Here is a 14,210-nt window from a genome sequence, read left to right on the forward strand (position 1 = left end):
GGATTTTTCATAGGTGGCTAAAAGACAAATCACTGCCTTTGAGATGATGCATGAATCAAAACCTTGAACAGCAATCCATTGTCTTGAGGCTCCATGATAAAGGGATGACAGTGAAAGCAATGTTCATCATAGCTGAGCAGAGCAACTGAAGCCACTTGGCTTGCCTGGGGCAACTGAGGCAAGCCAGGAAGGATGTCCTGGACTGAGACAAGGTGGGACTAAGAGACCCTCAGAAAGACTCTCCACTTCCACCTATTACAGTGATGGCGAACCTTTTCGAGACCAAGTGCCCAAATTGCAACCCAAAACCCACTTATTTATTGCAAAGTGCCAACATTGCAATTTAACCTGAATATTGAGGTTTTAGTTTAGAAAAAAACGTTGGCTCCGAGGCGCACGTTACTCTGAAGTAAGCTTGGTGAAGCAACCGTGCAACACTTCGAATGGGTGAATCACGACCCTAGGAGGGTTTACTCAGAAGCAAGCCCCATTGCCAGCAACCAAGCTTACTCCCATGTAAAGGATTGTGCCCAGGCTAGCCTAGATGTGTGTGTGTGTGAGGGGGGTGATTTTCCGGCCCCCCCCCCACATGACGAACTCTGTGCACGCGTGCCCACAGAAAGAGCTCTGAGTGCCACCTCTGGCACCCGTGCCATAGGTTCGCCACCACTGACCTATTACAATACACTTCTCCTGATGGGATTGCAGTCATGCTGTCTGACTGTGCTCTAGAACTGATCCGTTTGTGTTAGGTCTCACAACTTTTATCCAATGAACGGACTCCAAAATGATAAGCCTGGGAGAAACTGCAACCCACAAAGAGCAATGGTGCTTACTGTGTAACGGAGCACAAAAGGCTATGGTGGCAGAGGTCCGGAGGCCTGAAGGTTGAGGCTTGCAATCTGAAAAATGCCCAAACTGGTGGAGTGGAGGAGTGCAGGCTGGCTGGGGAGTTGGAGCCTAAAACATATGAAGAAAAATGCCTTCTATGCTTCTAGCCAGATAGTTACACTCTGGAATTTGAGATTGCCGGTGGCCATTGTGACAGAGGTAAGAGCCAACAATACTCGTCAGTGGGAGGCCAAATTTCTCTAGTTTTCCAACTACACAGCTTGCATCAACATGAAAGGCCCCCTTGGTAGGGCAGAGGAAAGAACTAAAACAAGACTACTTAATCCTGAAAATAAACTTGTATGGCTTGGGATTGCCCAATGATAGTTTGGAATTTGCAGCCCATTCCACAGATCCCAGCCACCCTCCCTTTCCTTTACCCTGGCAGGGTTACCATAATTGCAAAGCCACTCTCAGGGTGGCTTAAAGAAATTTAGCCAGAAACAGGCACATCAAGAGCAAAACAAGATCGAGTAAATTCTAAGCTACTTGCACAAGCATGGGACTTTGCTCAATTTACACCACAGTTGCTCCCTTTCTGGGGAACATCATTATTTAGCCCTGTTAAGACTAAAGACTCTCATCTGGAGATTAAGGAGAGTCCTAATGCTACTGGGAATATTATGAAAAATCCAAGCCCCCTCCCCCGCCCTTCACTTCTGCTGCTGTTTAGCCTACCTTTTTCTGGTTAAATTAGTTTTGTACTGAGGATGATTTGTGTTGAGGATTTGTGTTAAGGGTTGAATTTTAGTCTAAGATTTACTGTCAGGGTAGGAAAGAAAATAGTTAGGCAGTGCGAATACACCTTGAAAAAATAGTTGGCTAGATAGGTCCTGGGTTAAATTTGTGGAGCTAGGAATTCTCAGGAACTGTTAGAGTGGGCAAGAAGGGGTGGAACTTGCCAACCATCTGCAGAAAACCGGTATGGGGCTGGGGATATTTATTGTAGTACGGGGTAGATATACAGGTGGCAGACTGTGCTAGTCGCCATCAGAGCCGAGGTCCAGATGCAGCTAGACCAAGGTGAGTCAGCACTGCTGGTGTTATTAGGCCACACTGCAGCACTTGACATGGTCGATCACAGTCTTTTGGCCCAATGCCTTGAAATGGCTGGCATCGTTTCACCAGGTCCAGGGATAGCAGGTGATGTGTGGGTGGGAGGATGTCCTGGAGGCACCCACTTATATACGGTGTGCCACAAGGGGCTATTCTCTCTCCAATATTGTTTTAACGTCTACATGCAGCCCCTGGTGCAGCTTGTTTGGAACTTTGGGCTGAGTTGTCACCAATATGCTGATGACATTCAGCTAATTCTGTTGATAGATGACCAGCCGGCTGCTGCCCTGAATATCTTGGCATAGTGTCTGGAGACACTGGTTGGTTGGAAAAGAGCAGACTGAGGCTAAATCCATTGAAGACAGAAAAATTGAAGACAGAAGTCCTGTGGCTGGGTTGGGGTGGTCCAGTAGAGGGTTTCCGGCTACTGAGGTTTGGTGATGCAGCATTACACCTAGTCTCATCTGTAATAAGCCTGCGGGAGACCTTGGAGCTCTCCCTTTCTATGGAGGCTCAGGTCACCAATATGGCAAGGTTGACTTTTACCTTCTTCAACAGGGTAGCCAGCTGGCCTCCTTATTCCACCTTGACTTAGCTACAGTGATTAATGTGACAGTCACCTTCAGGCTAGACTACTATAACTTGCTCTATATGGCCTGCCCTTAAGATTGACTCAGAAACTATCACTGGTCCAGAATGCGACTGCTAGGCTCCTCATTTTACATTAGTGAGAGAGTATATAACACCTGTGCTTCACCAGCTGTGCTGGTTGCCAGTGGAATTCCAAATCAGGTTCAAGGTTCTGGTTGTCACATAGATTCCTCTTGGCCTTAACTGCCCTCCCCACAGCTGGCACTTCTTCCAAAAACATGGGGAATCCCCTTTTAACTTTGTGGTTCACTTGGTGAAGTTTTGGCTTCTCCCCCCACCCAAAGGCTGAAAACCAGCTCTTCGCAGCTTTCATCACAACTAGAAGGAAAATCTCTAATCTGCATAGAGGGGTTCGAGTCCCTGCTCCTCCACATGTACCTTTCTGGTTGACCATGTGCCAGTCACAGGTCTATCAGAGCTCTCTCAGCTACACCAACCTCATGAGGTTTCCATTCTGGGTAGGGGAAAGTAATGTGATTTGTAAGCCACACTATTTAATTAGAGGAAATCAGGATATAGAAGCTTCCTCTTGTGTTTAACCATCAACAGCAGAGATTCAAAAGAGCTGCATCTCAAGTCCAAATGTGAACGGTGAGGGAACGATTCTTCGCCACATAACAAGAGTTTGGGAAGGGAAAGAGTAGGCAGAATATAAAAACTGTTCACCTTGTGGGGGCTGGCTGGGGATACGGTGAGACCAGCAGCACATTTTGGGGGAGGACTCACATCCATTAATGAGCAGTGTCTGGTGAGTGGCTTGGCTTCTAGTGCAGCCTCTGACAGTGCCTCTTTCCTCTTTCCAGCAGGACATGTAGAGGATATGGTTGGGGGATTCCAGTGGTTCTCTGGTGAAGAAGACAAGGATGAAGGCTCTGAAGGAACCATTGGGAATAGAGATGGGCCTGAGAGGCAAATGAATCAGGCAGTCAAGAGGATGGATAAGCCCATTCTTCTTCAAGGAAAAGCTTTCTGTGAAATCCCAGTTCAAGAAGGGACAAGCCAAACAAGAAGGAATGAAATCCTCCATGCTAACCATAAAATTCACTGTAGTGAAAACAGAAAGGAGAATGTGGTCTTTAGAAAGACCTTCAATAAGAACGTGAGTGTTATTTCCAGGAGGCAAAGTCTCACAGGGAAAAAAGCACATGATTGGATAGAGTGCGGAAAGCCCTTCAGTGGGAAATCAACCCTTACATCGCTTCAAAGAATTCACTCAGGTGAGAAGCTATATTAATTGTTAGACTACAAACCAGGCCTTTCTGATGCCGCAGACTTTCATGTCCATTTAAAGTCCCCGTATATACTCGTGTATAAGTCGACCCGAATAAAAGACGAGGCACCTAAAACTGGGAAAAATTATTGACTCCAGTATAAGTCTAGGGTGGGAAATGCAGCAGCTACTGGTAAATTTCGAAAATAAAAATAGATACCAATAAAATTACATTAATTGAGGCATCAGTCGATTAAATGTTTTTGAATATTTATTTCAAAGAAAAACAGTAAACCAGTTGAGAAGGGGAAAAGAGGGTCAACAAGAACAATATGGTCTCAACAATAACGTTAAAAGTACAAAAACCTTAGCTCATTCACAACTAAGCTAAAACACAAGAGTTAAAATCCTTCAAAACTGGATTCCTCCTCATCTGTATGTCCAAATGTAACCCAACTTAGATTTTAAGAGGGGTATTATCAGAAATGGAAAAGGAGTTCAAGTCTTTGACAGTGTGATCCCACCTTGTGACCCTTAACATTCACCAGACTTACAACAAAAGAAACTTTAAATCTGTTTTCTGTTTCATAAACAATAGTGTGCAGAAAAACAGTGAAATATGGTAAACCAATACAGAAACAATAATCAACATATAATAGTTCTGGCCTGCTATGCAAAACAGACTAGCAGGGTCTCAGTCCTTTACAGTTCTCTCTAGCTGTGTCCTGTGGCACTGTTGGACTTGCAGCTTTGCTGTTCTTTCTGAGCCCTCTCTCCTTATTGTCAAGCCTTCAAGGGTAGCCCTGAAATATGCAAATATAGTTCATAACAACTGAACTCTGTGAAGTTGACTCCAGCTCCAGCTAACAATTCTGAGGAAAATAATATTTATATAGCACCTATTATAACATTTTATAACAGGAAACCAAAATACAAACTAATAGTCAATTAATACAAACACAATATCCCCTTCTCAACAATTAATACATTCTCATACCTGAAATATGCAAATACAGTTCATAACAACTGAACTGAACAGTTCATAACAACAAGTTGACTGAACAGTTCATAACAACTGAACAGTTCATAACAACAAGTTGACTGGCTCCAGCCTCTTAACTGAACTCTGTGAAGTTGACTGGCTCCAGGCCTTTTAACAGTTCTGAGGAAATGGAGCCTTATATGGAAAATCTGAGCTTTTTAGCTCCCTCAATGGACCCTGGGTTACACAAACAGAGCTTCAGCTATAGCACATACAGTTGTATATAAATACCATATATACTTGAGTATAAGACCCGAATGTAAGTCGAGAGAGGCTTTTTCAGCATAAAAAATGTGCTGAAAAAGTCGACTTATACACAAGTATATACGGTATACATAAGTGTGTGCTCTGTGTGTGGGTGCTAATGTGATCTCTCTTGTTCTCACTTGTTATTCCCGCAGGGAATGAGCAGAGGAATGAGAGTGGTGAGGAAGTGCATCTTCTATTGCCAGATAAGGTAAAAAATGAAGATTGGAAAGACAACATCATGAATCAAAGTGGACCGAACAGACAGAAAGGAAGTGACATGGTCAGAAAGAGGAATAAACCCATTCCTGACCAAGCACAGGATGTTTGTGAAATAATCCACACGGTGGAGGAAGCATGTAAGTGTTTTAAGTGTGGAATGAATTTCTCAGATCAAAACCAATACAAAATCCATTTGCAAATACACTGTGGAATGAAAACCCATCAATGCTTGGAGAGTGGAAAGAACATCCTTGTCAAACCAGAGCTCCTTGGCCATCAAAGAACACATCAAGAAGAGAAACATAAATTTTCAGATAGTGGCAAGAGCATCTCACAAAAATCAGACCATGTTCAACATGAAAGGATTCATTCAGGAGAGAAACCATTAATCTGCTTAGAGAGTGGAGTGACCTTTGCAGACAGAGGAAAGGGAAATGTTCTTATTTTGAAGCACACCATAATGAAGGCACATAAACGATTTCGTTGTAGAAAGTACATGAAGTACAGATCACAGCTCCTTGTGCACCAAAAAAAAAACATAGGGGAGAAATCTTTTGAATGCTCCGAGTGTGGAAAGAGGTTCAGTCATAGTGGCAATTTTAAAATGCATCAAAGAACTCACACAGGGGAGAAACCTTTTGAATGCTTGGAATGTGGAAAGAGATTCAGTTGCAGTGGAAGTCTTCCAAGGCATCAAAGAACCCACACAGGGGAGAAACCTTTTGAATGCTCTGATTGTGGAAAGAGATTCAGTCGTAGTGGAGGTCTTAAAATGCACCAAAGAATCCACACAGGGGAGAAACCATTTGAATGCTCTGAGTGTGGTAAGAGATGTAGTCAAAGTAGCAATCTTCATCAACATCAAAGGATACATACAGGGGAGAAACGTTTTGAATGCTCCGAGTGTGGAAAGAGATTCAGTTGCAATGGGGAACTTCAAATGCATCAAAGAATCCATACGGGAGAGAAACCTTTTGAATGCTCAGTGTGTGGAAAGAGATTTTGTCGCAATGGAAGTCTTCAAATGCATCAAGGAACTCACACAGGGGAGAAACCTTTTGAATGCTGCGATTGTGGAAAGAGATTCAGTCGCAGTGGCAGTCTTTTAATACATCAAAGGATCCACACTGGGGAGAAACCTTTTGAATGCTCAGAATGTGGACTGAGATTCAGTCACAGTGGCAATTTTCAAATGCATCAAAAAACACATACAGGGGTGAAACCTTTTGAATGTTCAGAGTGTGGAAAGAAATTCATTCGCAGTAGTCATCTTCAACAACATCAAAGAACCCATACAGGGGAAAAACCTTTTCCATGCTCAGAGTGTGGAAAGAGATTTAGTCGGAGTGATTGTCTTCGAAAGCATCAAAGAACCCACACAGGGGAGAAACCTTTTCCATGCTCAGAGTGTGGAAAGAGATACAGTCGAAGTGATAATCTTCAAATACATCAAAGAACCTGTTCTGCTTCCCAGGTGGTTATTTAGGTGCCCTGCACCCGGCCAAAGCAGAATGTAAGACTCACTGACTCAGTTAACAGTTCAATACTTAAAGCTTTAATTGTAACAATGTTGACAGACCCTGACTCCTCCCAGGTCTAACTAAATAAAGGTTACTTTGTTGCAGAAACTTTCTGGAGGCTGGAACTTATTGTAAATACTGTGAGACTATAACATCTATGACTGTTTAACTTAAATACTGCGAGTCTATAACATCTTTGACTGTCTAACTTGTTGCTGTCACCCAGCTTCCGTTGGCACCTAACTGCCAAAACCAGACGGGTTGCTGGGTAATAACTGCCGTAGAACACCAGCCCTAGGGCTTCTTAAAGGGACAGAACTAAATTAGATTCCCTCCCATTGAACACTATACAAAACATAGCCAAACCCATTCTATACAAAGGGAAACTAAATCTTAAAGGGTCTGTGGGGGCATGAAAGAACCCACACAGGGTAGAAAAGGAGATTCAATGAAAATGGCCATCTTCAACAGCATCAAAGAACCCTCACAAGTGAGAAACCTTTGGACTGTTCAGAGTGTCGAAACGTATTCAGTGGCAGTAGTAATTTTCAAGCTCATCAAATATCCCATGCAGGGGAGGAATCATTTGAATGATGTAGAAAGGTAGCCAGTCACAGTAGCAGTCTTCAAATGCTTCAGAGATCCCACACAGGGGAGAAACCATATGAATGTTCAGAATGAGGAAAGAGTTTCAGTCACAGTAACCATCTTGCATGGCATTTAAGAATGCACACAAAGGATAAACATTTGGTTTGCTCAGTGTGGAAAAAGATTTATTCACCCCAGGCACTTTACATTCACGAAGATGGGTAGCTTTGTTTGGACAGTCAGTAATCTATTCCTGTCATTAGAGAAACATTAAATTGGCATCAGAGACATATGGAGTCAGGGACGTAGGTATAGATTTTTTTATGGGGGGGGGGTTCAGGAGCGGGGCCACGCCCCACCTGCCCCTGGGGCATGGCCATGCCTCCCCAAGCCCCGCCCCTGCCCTCAGTGCTTATAAATGCATCTGCCCTGCCCTCCCCCACCAGCTGGGCTTCCAGCCAGCAGCCCCTCCCCTCTGGGTAGAGGCGTAGCTAGGGAAAATGGAGCCCAGTGTAAAATCTGAGTTTTGCGCCCCCTCCCATGGGCAGCTGCAGTGATGCTGGAATCCACCCCCAAACAGCATCACTTTCAATGGTGTTTAAACTAGAGAGCCCAAATTCTTCTTTCAAATCCACCTTAAAGGGAGAATCTGGGGTCCCCAGTTAAAACAGCATTGAAAGTGATGCTGTTTAAGGGTGGATTCTCCCCCACCCTGAAACACCATCTCTTTCAATGTTTAAAATGGGGACCTCCCTTTAAATCCATGCCGAAGGCGGGGAATTTAAAAGGAGAATTGGGAAATTTGGGGTGTGTCTGCTGTCAGGGGTGCAATTGTCAAGCTAGCAGCACCAAACTTTCAGAGTATCTTTAGGAGACTCTCCTAATGATACCACCCAGGTTTAGTGAGATTTGGCTCAGGGGGTCCAAAGTTATGGACCCTCAAAGGTGTAGCCCCCATCTCCTATTAGCTCCTTTTGGAAACAATGGGGGATGGGGCACCCCTTTTGGGAGTCCATAGCTTTGGACCCCCTGGACCAAACTTCACAAAACCTGGGTGGTATCAGTAAGTCGCATGTCTTGATTGGCATGTCACATATGGAGTCAGGGACGTAGGTATAGATTTTTTAGGGGGGGGGGGTTCTATCTATACCTATATATAGCATAGGTATATGCTATACATATCCATAGCACAAAAACCTAAGGTGTGATGGAGGGATCTTTTGACTACATTTGAGGGAGTGCATCTGCTTTCCATGTCCATAGCACATTCCATGATGAAGGCAAAACCTTGAGCCTGAAGCAGAGGTGAGGAAAGATTGTCTCAGCTGTCTCATGGGCTTTTACATATCCCCAGCTCCAAGGTACATATACAACCCTATTTCTACTTCAGAAGGTATTTCATCAAAGCAAAATAAGAGCATTTCCAGTTTAATCTCCAATCCCTTTAATCTCTGAGCCAACGAAGCATCTTAACTTCGGCATAGCCAGTGCTTTGAAAACTTAGTAAGGTCAGGTTCCAGTTCCAATTCTTCCCACTAAGCTTTGTGGGCAATTACTTCTAACTGACCAATCAATTTCAAATTTCATTTCTTGAACCAATCATAACCTTAGGAAAGTCTGGCCCCATCCCAAACTATGGGATTTTTTTCCCATAAAAAGGGGAGCCTGGGTCTGTGAAAAGGGTGTGTCAAGTTTCCCTCATTACCCATAAACCTGTAGAACTGCTTGGCGGGACCCTCTGGGTCTGTGTGCATGTGCTAGCACTTAAGGAATCAACTCTGGTCCTTGGTGCAGATTCCTAGTACCTTCACTCCTTTTTATTCTCTTTTGTATCCAATAAAATTACAGGTATAATCACTCATTCTTTATAATATGATTTTAGAAAACCACTACCTCGATCTACACTAGTATACAGAGACTACAAGATCCTACATTAGTCCATTTTGGAACTCTTAAAGCTACTTGTCTGTGCTTAGGTTCCACTTTGGGGTAACACTCAGAATGTGGAAAGAGATTCTGTCACAGAGGTAGTCATAAGAAGCATCTAAGACTCACACTAATTCTTTTGAATGCTCCCAAGTATGGAATGGAATTTGGATTTGTTAACAACTTTCAATGGCATCTTAACAATGCACATGGGGAGAAATGTTTTGAATGTTAAAGAGCACGACAGTTTTCACAAACATTTAGGAATCACATAAGGAGAAAGCATGTGTGCTTAGATTGTGAAAATAACTACTCTTCATTTATAATGATTTTTTAAAAATTAAATATATAGATATTCCAAGAGAATCAACTACACAGCAATATAAACAAAAGAACCATATAATAACTTCATCTCCAGTTTAAAAGATGATACCATCAATATATGGTAAAGAAAAAAAATGACTATTCGTCTCCTTATGATATCTGCCACTTTGTATTCTTATTCCTAAAAAAAGAAACAAATAATTTTCCTGTTACAACTATTCAGTATCTTAAACTACTAAAAAAAAATTCTTTAGCAAGCTATGCCCTTGAAATTCTGTTAAATGAATTATAAAACTGTTTCTAACCATCATAAAACCATCTTTTCCCACCCCGTACTGAATCTACTGTGATTTGTTAAGCCAAGGGTGTTGAACTCATTTGTTACGAGGGTCAGAGATAAAATAAATGTGACTTGGTTCGACTGGGGCTGCCTCAGCTGGTGAGCCTTGGGGTAGGTGGTCAGCACTGGGAGGGGGTCCCTCCATGGGTGAGCACACAATAGGCTCACTAGCCCAGATCAGCACTAGGGGGTAGTAGCCGATTGGCCATGCTGGCAGGGGCTGATGGGAATTGTAGTCCATAACATCTGGAGTGCCAAAGGTTCGCCATCACTTAGCTCATGAGCCTGCAGCAGACTTGCCAGCCCAGAATGGCACTGGGGGTGCTGGTTGGCACAGGGGAGGAGTGGCCGCCCCTGCTGATATGCCTGCAGTATCCTTGCCAACTCTGGTCATCACTGGGAGATATGGTTGGCACTGGGGGTGGGGGTGGCTGTTTCAGCTGTCAAGTATGCAGCAGACTTGCTAGCCCAGATCAGATGTAGGGGGTAATTGCTGCCTCCGCTGGTGAGCCCACAGCAAGCTTCCCAACCCAGATTGCAACCAAGGGGGTGGGGTGGCTCACTGAGGCATATTGGGAGCAGGGTGGGATGGGTGCCTGGACTGGGGAGCCTGCAGAGGGCTTGCCAGGCCGGATTAGGCATGGAGTTCGGTGGGTGCCTGGATGGTGAGCCTGAAGCAGGGGTGAGGAAAGATTGTCTCAGCTGTCTCATGGGCCTGATAATCCTTTCAAGGGGCCAAATCTGCCCCTCTAGACCTCATGGGTGACTTCCCTGTGCTAAACAGAAGACTTCCCTGTGCTAAACAGACACTATATTTGTTAATTTATTGCACCACTTATCTAAATAAACCCTTTTAACATATTACCAACACAGGGAAATAAGCATTTGAGTTGCAACTAATAAAAAGTTAATGTGTTTTTGTCTCCATCTTTTATCATTACATTTAGCATCTATATATCTAATTCTCAAATGTACTGCCTACCTGTAGATTCTTAAATCCAAAGATAAGAACATAAGAACAAGCCAGCTGGATCAGACCAAAGTCCATCTAGTCCAGCTCTCTGCTACTCACAGTGGCCCACCAGGTGCCTTTGGGAGCTCACATGTAGGATGTGAACGCAATGGCCTTCTGCGGCTGTTGCTCCCAAGCACCTGGTCTGCTAAGGCATTTGCAATCTGAGATCAAGGAGGATCAAGATTGGTAGCCATAAATCGACTTCTCCTCCATAAATCTGTCCAAGCCCCTTTTAAAGCTATCCAGGTTAGTGGCCATCACCACCTCCTGTGGCAGCATAGTCCAAACACCAATCACACGTTGCGTGAAGAAGTGTTTCCTTTTATTAGTCCTAACTCTCCCCCCCAGCATTTTCAATGAATGCCCCCTGGTTCTAGTATTGTGAGAAAGAGAGAAAAATGTCTCTCTGTCAACATTTTCTACCCCATGCATAATTTTGTAGACTTCAATCATATCCCCGCTCAGCCGCCTCCTCTCCAAACTAAAGAGTCCCAAATGCTGCAGCCTCTCCTCATAGGGAAGGTGCTCCAGTCCCTCAATCATCCTTGTTGCTCTTCTCTGCCCTTTTTCTATCTCCTCAATAGGGGACACACTTCCTCTATCAGGTTTCCTGCAGACTTGGGAAACCCCTCAGGTCTGCTGAAAAATCTGAAAAGTTTTTAATAAACAGGTTTTAATCCTTCCAATATTGTTTTAAAAAAAGCATCTGCACATGTTTAGACAGATCTCTTCTTTGTTGAAATGGTGGTGGCCACCACCACAGGCAATCAGGTAAAAAGGCATCTCTGGTTTGTGGCTGGGCAGGCATTGCAGGGTGAGGTGGACCGCCAAGTACTTGGGTATCTATTAAAAGAAGAGACCCCGAAGTGGCAATTGTGTTCTGAGCTATCCAGTTCCCATAGCAATGCAAGAGATGCATTGCTTAGGTTTGCAGCATCAGCCAGTCCAGCTTCTCCCATGGATGACCAACCAGCCTTGGAGAGCCTTTGAGGGCTGAGACCATGTCTAGCACTGCAAGACAGCCACGAGGGAGAGTGGTCAGCCACATTCCATCTTGGACACTAAGTTGCCTCCATCTTTATCTCCCTTTTTCTCTATTTCCCACAGCTTTCCTCCTTTCCAGTTCCATGCCTAGGTATTTGGGCCCTTGCCAGCTTTGCTGGCCTGGCAAGAAGTGGGGTAGGCCACAACAGCAAGAGAGTAGGCAGCCAAGCAGCAGTGCTAAATAATTCCTCTGCTTCTCTGTCCCTGAGCCACCATGCCACAGGAGTTGTGGAGCGGAAGGCTCTGTGGGGAGGGGTGTAGAGCTGAGAAGGCCACCCAGCCTCCCCCTTCCCCTGCAGGTTCCTCGCCCCCACTGTCCTTCTCTTGGACCACCCTTGGAGAGACAAATCTGACAAAACTAGCTGACAATGTAGTTGTGTCCCCTCCCACACGCAGAAAGTCATCAGTGAGCAAAAAAGAGAGAGGTATTTCTTAGATGCCATCAAAGTAGCCACGGTCCTCAGTTTGTAGGACCTCAGCAAGGCTGTTTACAATAAGACATTTTGGAGGTAATTCATTCTTAAGGTCACCATGAGTTGGAAGAGACTTGATACCACATACACACTTCTTAAAGGAAAAGGCTCCAGCAGAGGAGGATATGGAGGAGGTGGTGAAGAAATATCCCACCTGGCTCACAGTCTGCATAAGGCAAGCAGAGAACAGGAGAGCCGCAAGGGGCAGGACTGGGAGATCTTTGCACCCTTTCCCAGACCACTGTGGAAGTACTCAGGCATCCAAGGGAGGAGTGATAGAGAGCACCAAGGAGGCAGGAAGGGTGTTGTTACTGGAGGGTCAAAAGCCCACTAATGTGGATTGATCTTCTGCTGGCCAGGCTTGGTGTTTTAGAATCATAGAGTTGGAAGAGTCCCCAAGGGCCATCAAGTCAACCCCCTGCAATCCAGGAAAACACAATCAAAAGCACTCCCGACATATGTTCATCCAGCCCTCTGCTTAAAAACTTCCAAAGAAGGAGACTCCACAACTCTCTGAGGCAGTGAATTCCACTATCAAACAGCCCTGATGGTCAGGAGTTCTTCCTAATGTTTAGGTAGAATCTCTTTTCCTGCACCTTGAATCCATTACTCCATGTCCTAGTCTCTGAGGCAGCAGAAAACAAGCTTGCTCCCTCACCAACATGACATCCATTCAAATATTTAAACATAGCTATCATGTCCACCCTTAACCTTCGCTTCTCCAGACTAAACATTCCCAGGTCCCTAAGCCTCTCTTCGTATTCCAGACCTATTACTGTTTTGGTTGCCCTCCTCTGGACCCGTTCCAGCTTATCAATATCCTTCTTGGTGCCCAGAACTGTACACAGTATTCCAGGTGAGGTCTGACCAATGCAGAATAAAGAGGTACAATTACATTCCTCAATCTTGACACAATACTCCCTCTATCTTGACACTATGCTCCTATACTGTGTGTGAGACTGGATCTGATGGTGTGTGTGAGACTGGACCTGACTGGAGTTCAGCAACTTGGTGTTGCCATGAGTCGATTGTGACTTGATGGCACCCAGTTATTCAACTCAAAGAGGTTGAGGGTCAGAAAAGCCCGTTGGTACTCCTAGGAGATTTGTTCAGACTGTGTGTGAGACTGGACCATCAGTCCGGTGTGAGTCTGAACACACCTCCTAGGAGTATCAGCTGGCTTTTCTGACCCTCAGACTCTTTGGGTTGAATAATTGGGTGCCATCAAGTCACAATCAACTCATGGCAACACCAAGATGCTGAAGTTTTCAAGGTAAGAGAGAAACAGGTGGTTGGCCATTGCCATCCTCTGTGTAGCAAGTCTGGACTTCTTGGTGGTCTCTTATCCAAACAGTAACCATGGCTGACCCTACTCAGCTTCCATTCTCTGATGAGATTGAATAGCTCCCAGAGAGCCAATAGGAACTGGGGTGGGGGTGGTGAGCCATGGTGTGTATGCCAAGAACTCTCTGGGCAAGTCATTAGCTTGGCTGGAAGAGAGAGAGAGAGAGCTGGGGTAGGTGCAGAAAGAGAATGAGTGTTGAGTTGGGGGCAGAGTGTGCTGGGGCAGGGAGGCAGAACAATTGCTGCGAAGGGGCACAGAAAGAGATGAGTAAGAGAAAGGAGGGCAGGATGGAGAGTGAGTGGCAGAGAAGGAGGAGG

General features: G+C 44.7%; 3 protein-coding genes across 19 annotated transcripts in view; 2 read left to right on the top strand and 1 right to left on the bottom strand.

Annotated features, from left to right (window-relative positions):
- The window catches only part of LOC125428543 (zinc finger protein 883-like), a 454,328-nt gene that overhangs the window by 232,764 nt on the left and 207,354 nt on the right, over positions 1–14,210 (top strand). The window lies entirely within an intron of this gene.
- The window catches only part of LOC125428537 (zinc finger protein 436-like), a 774,209-nt gene that overhangs the window by 209,912 nt on the left and 550,087 nt on the right, over positions 1–14,210 (bottom strand). The gene's annotated exons all lie outside the window — the stretch shown is intronic.
- Positions 1–14,210, top strand: part of LOC125428899 (zinc finger protein 420-like) — a 41,369-nt gene that overhangs the window by 10,494 nt on the left and 16,665 nt on the right. The window contains exons 9-11 of the mRNA XM_048489608.1: positions 3,402–3,815; positions 5,252–6,742; positions 9,091–9,095. Of these exons, the coding sequence (XP_048345565.1) occupies positions 3,402–3,815; positions 5,252–6,742; positions 9,091–9,095 (1,910 nt within the window). The remainder of the gene's footprint in view (positions 1–3,401; positions 3,816–5,251; positions 6,743–9,090; positions 9,096–14,210) is intronic.

This window comes from Sphaerodactylus townsendi, linkage group LG03 (assembly GCF_021028975.2).
Source record: "Sphaerodactylus townsendi isolate TG3544 linkage group LG03, MPM_Stown_v2.3, whole genome shotgun sequence".
Lineage (NCBI taxonomy): Eukaryota > Metazoa > Chordata > Lepidosauria > Squamata > Sphaerodactylidae > Sphaerodactylus > Sphaerodactylus townsendi.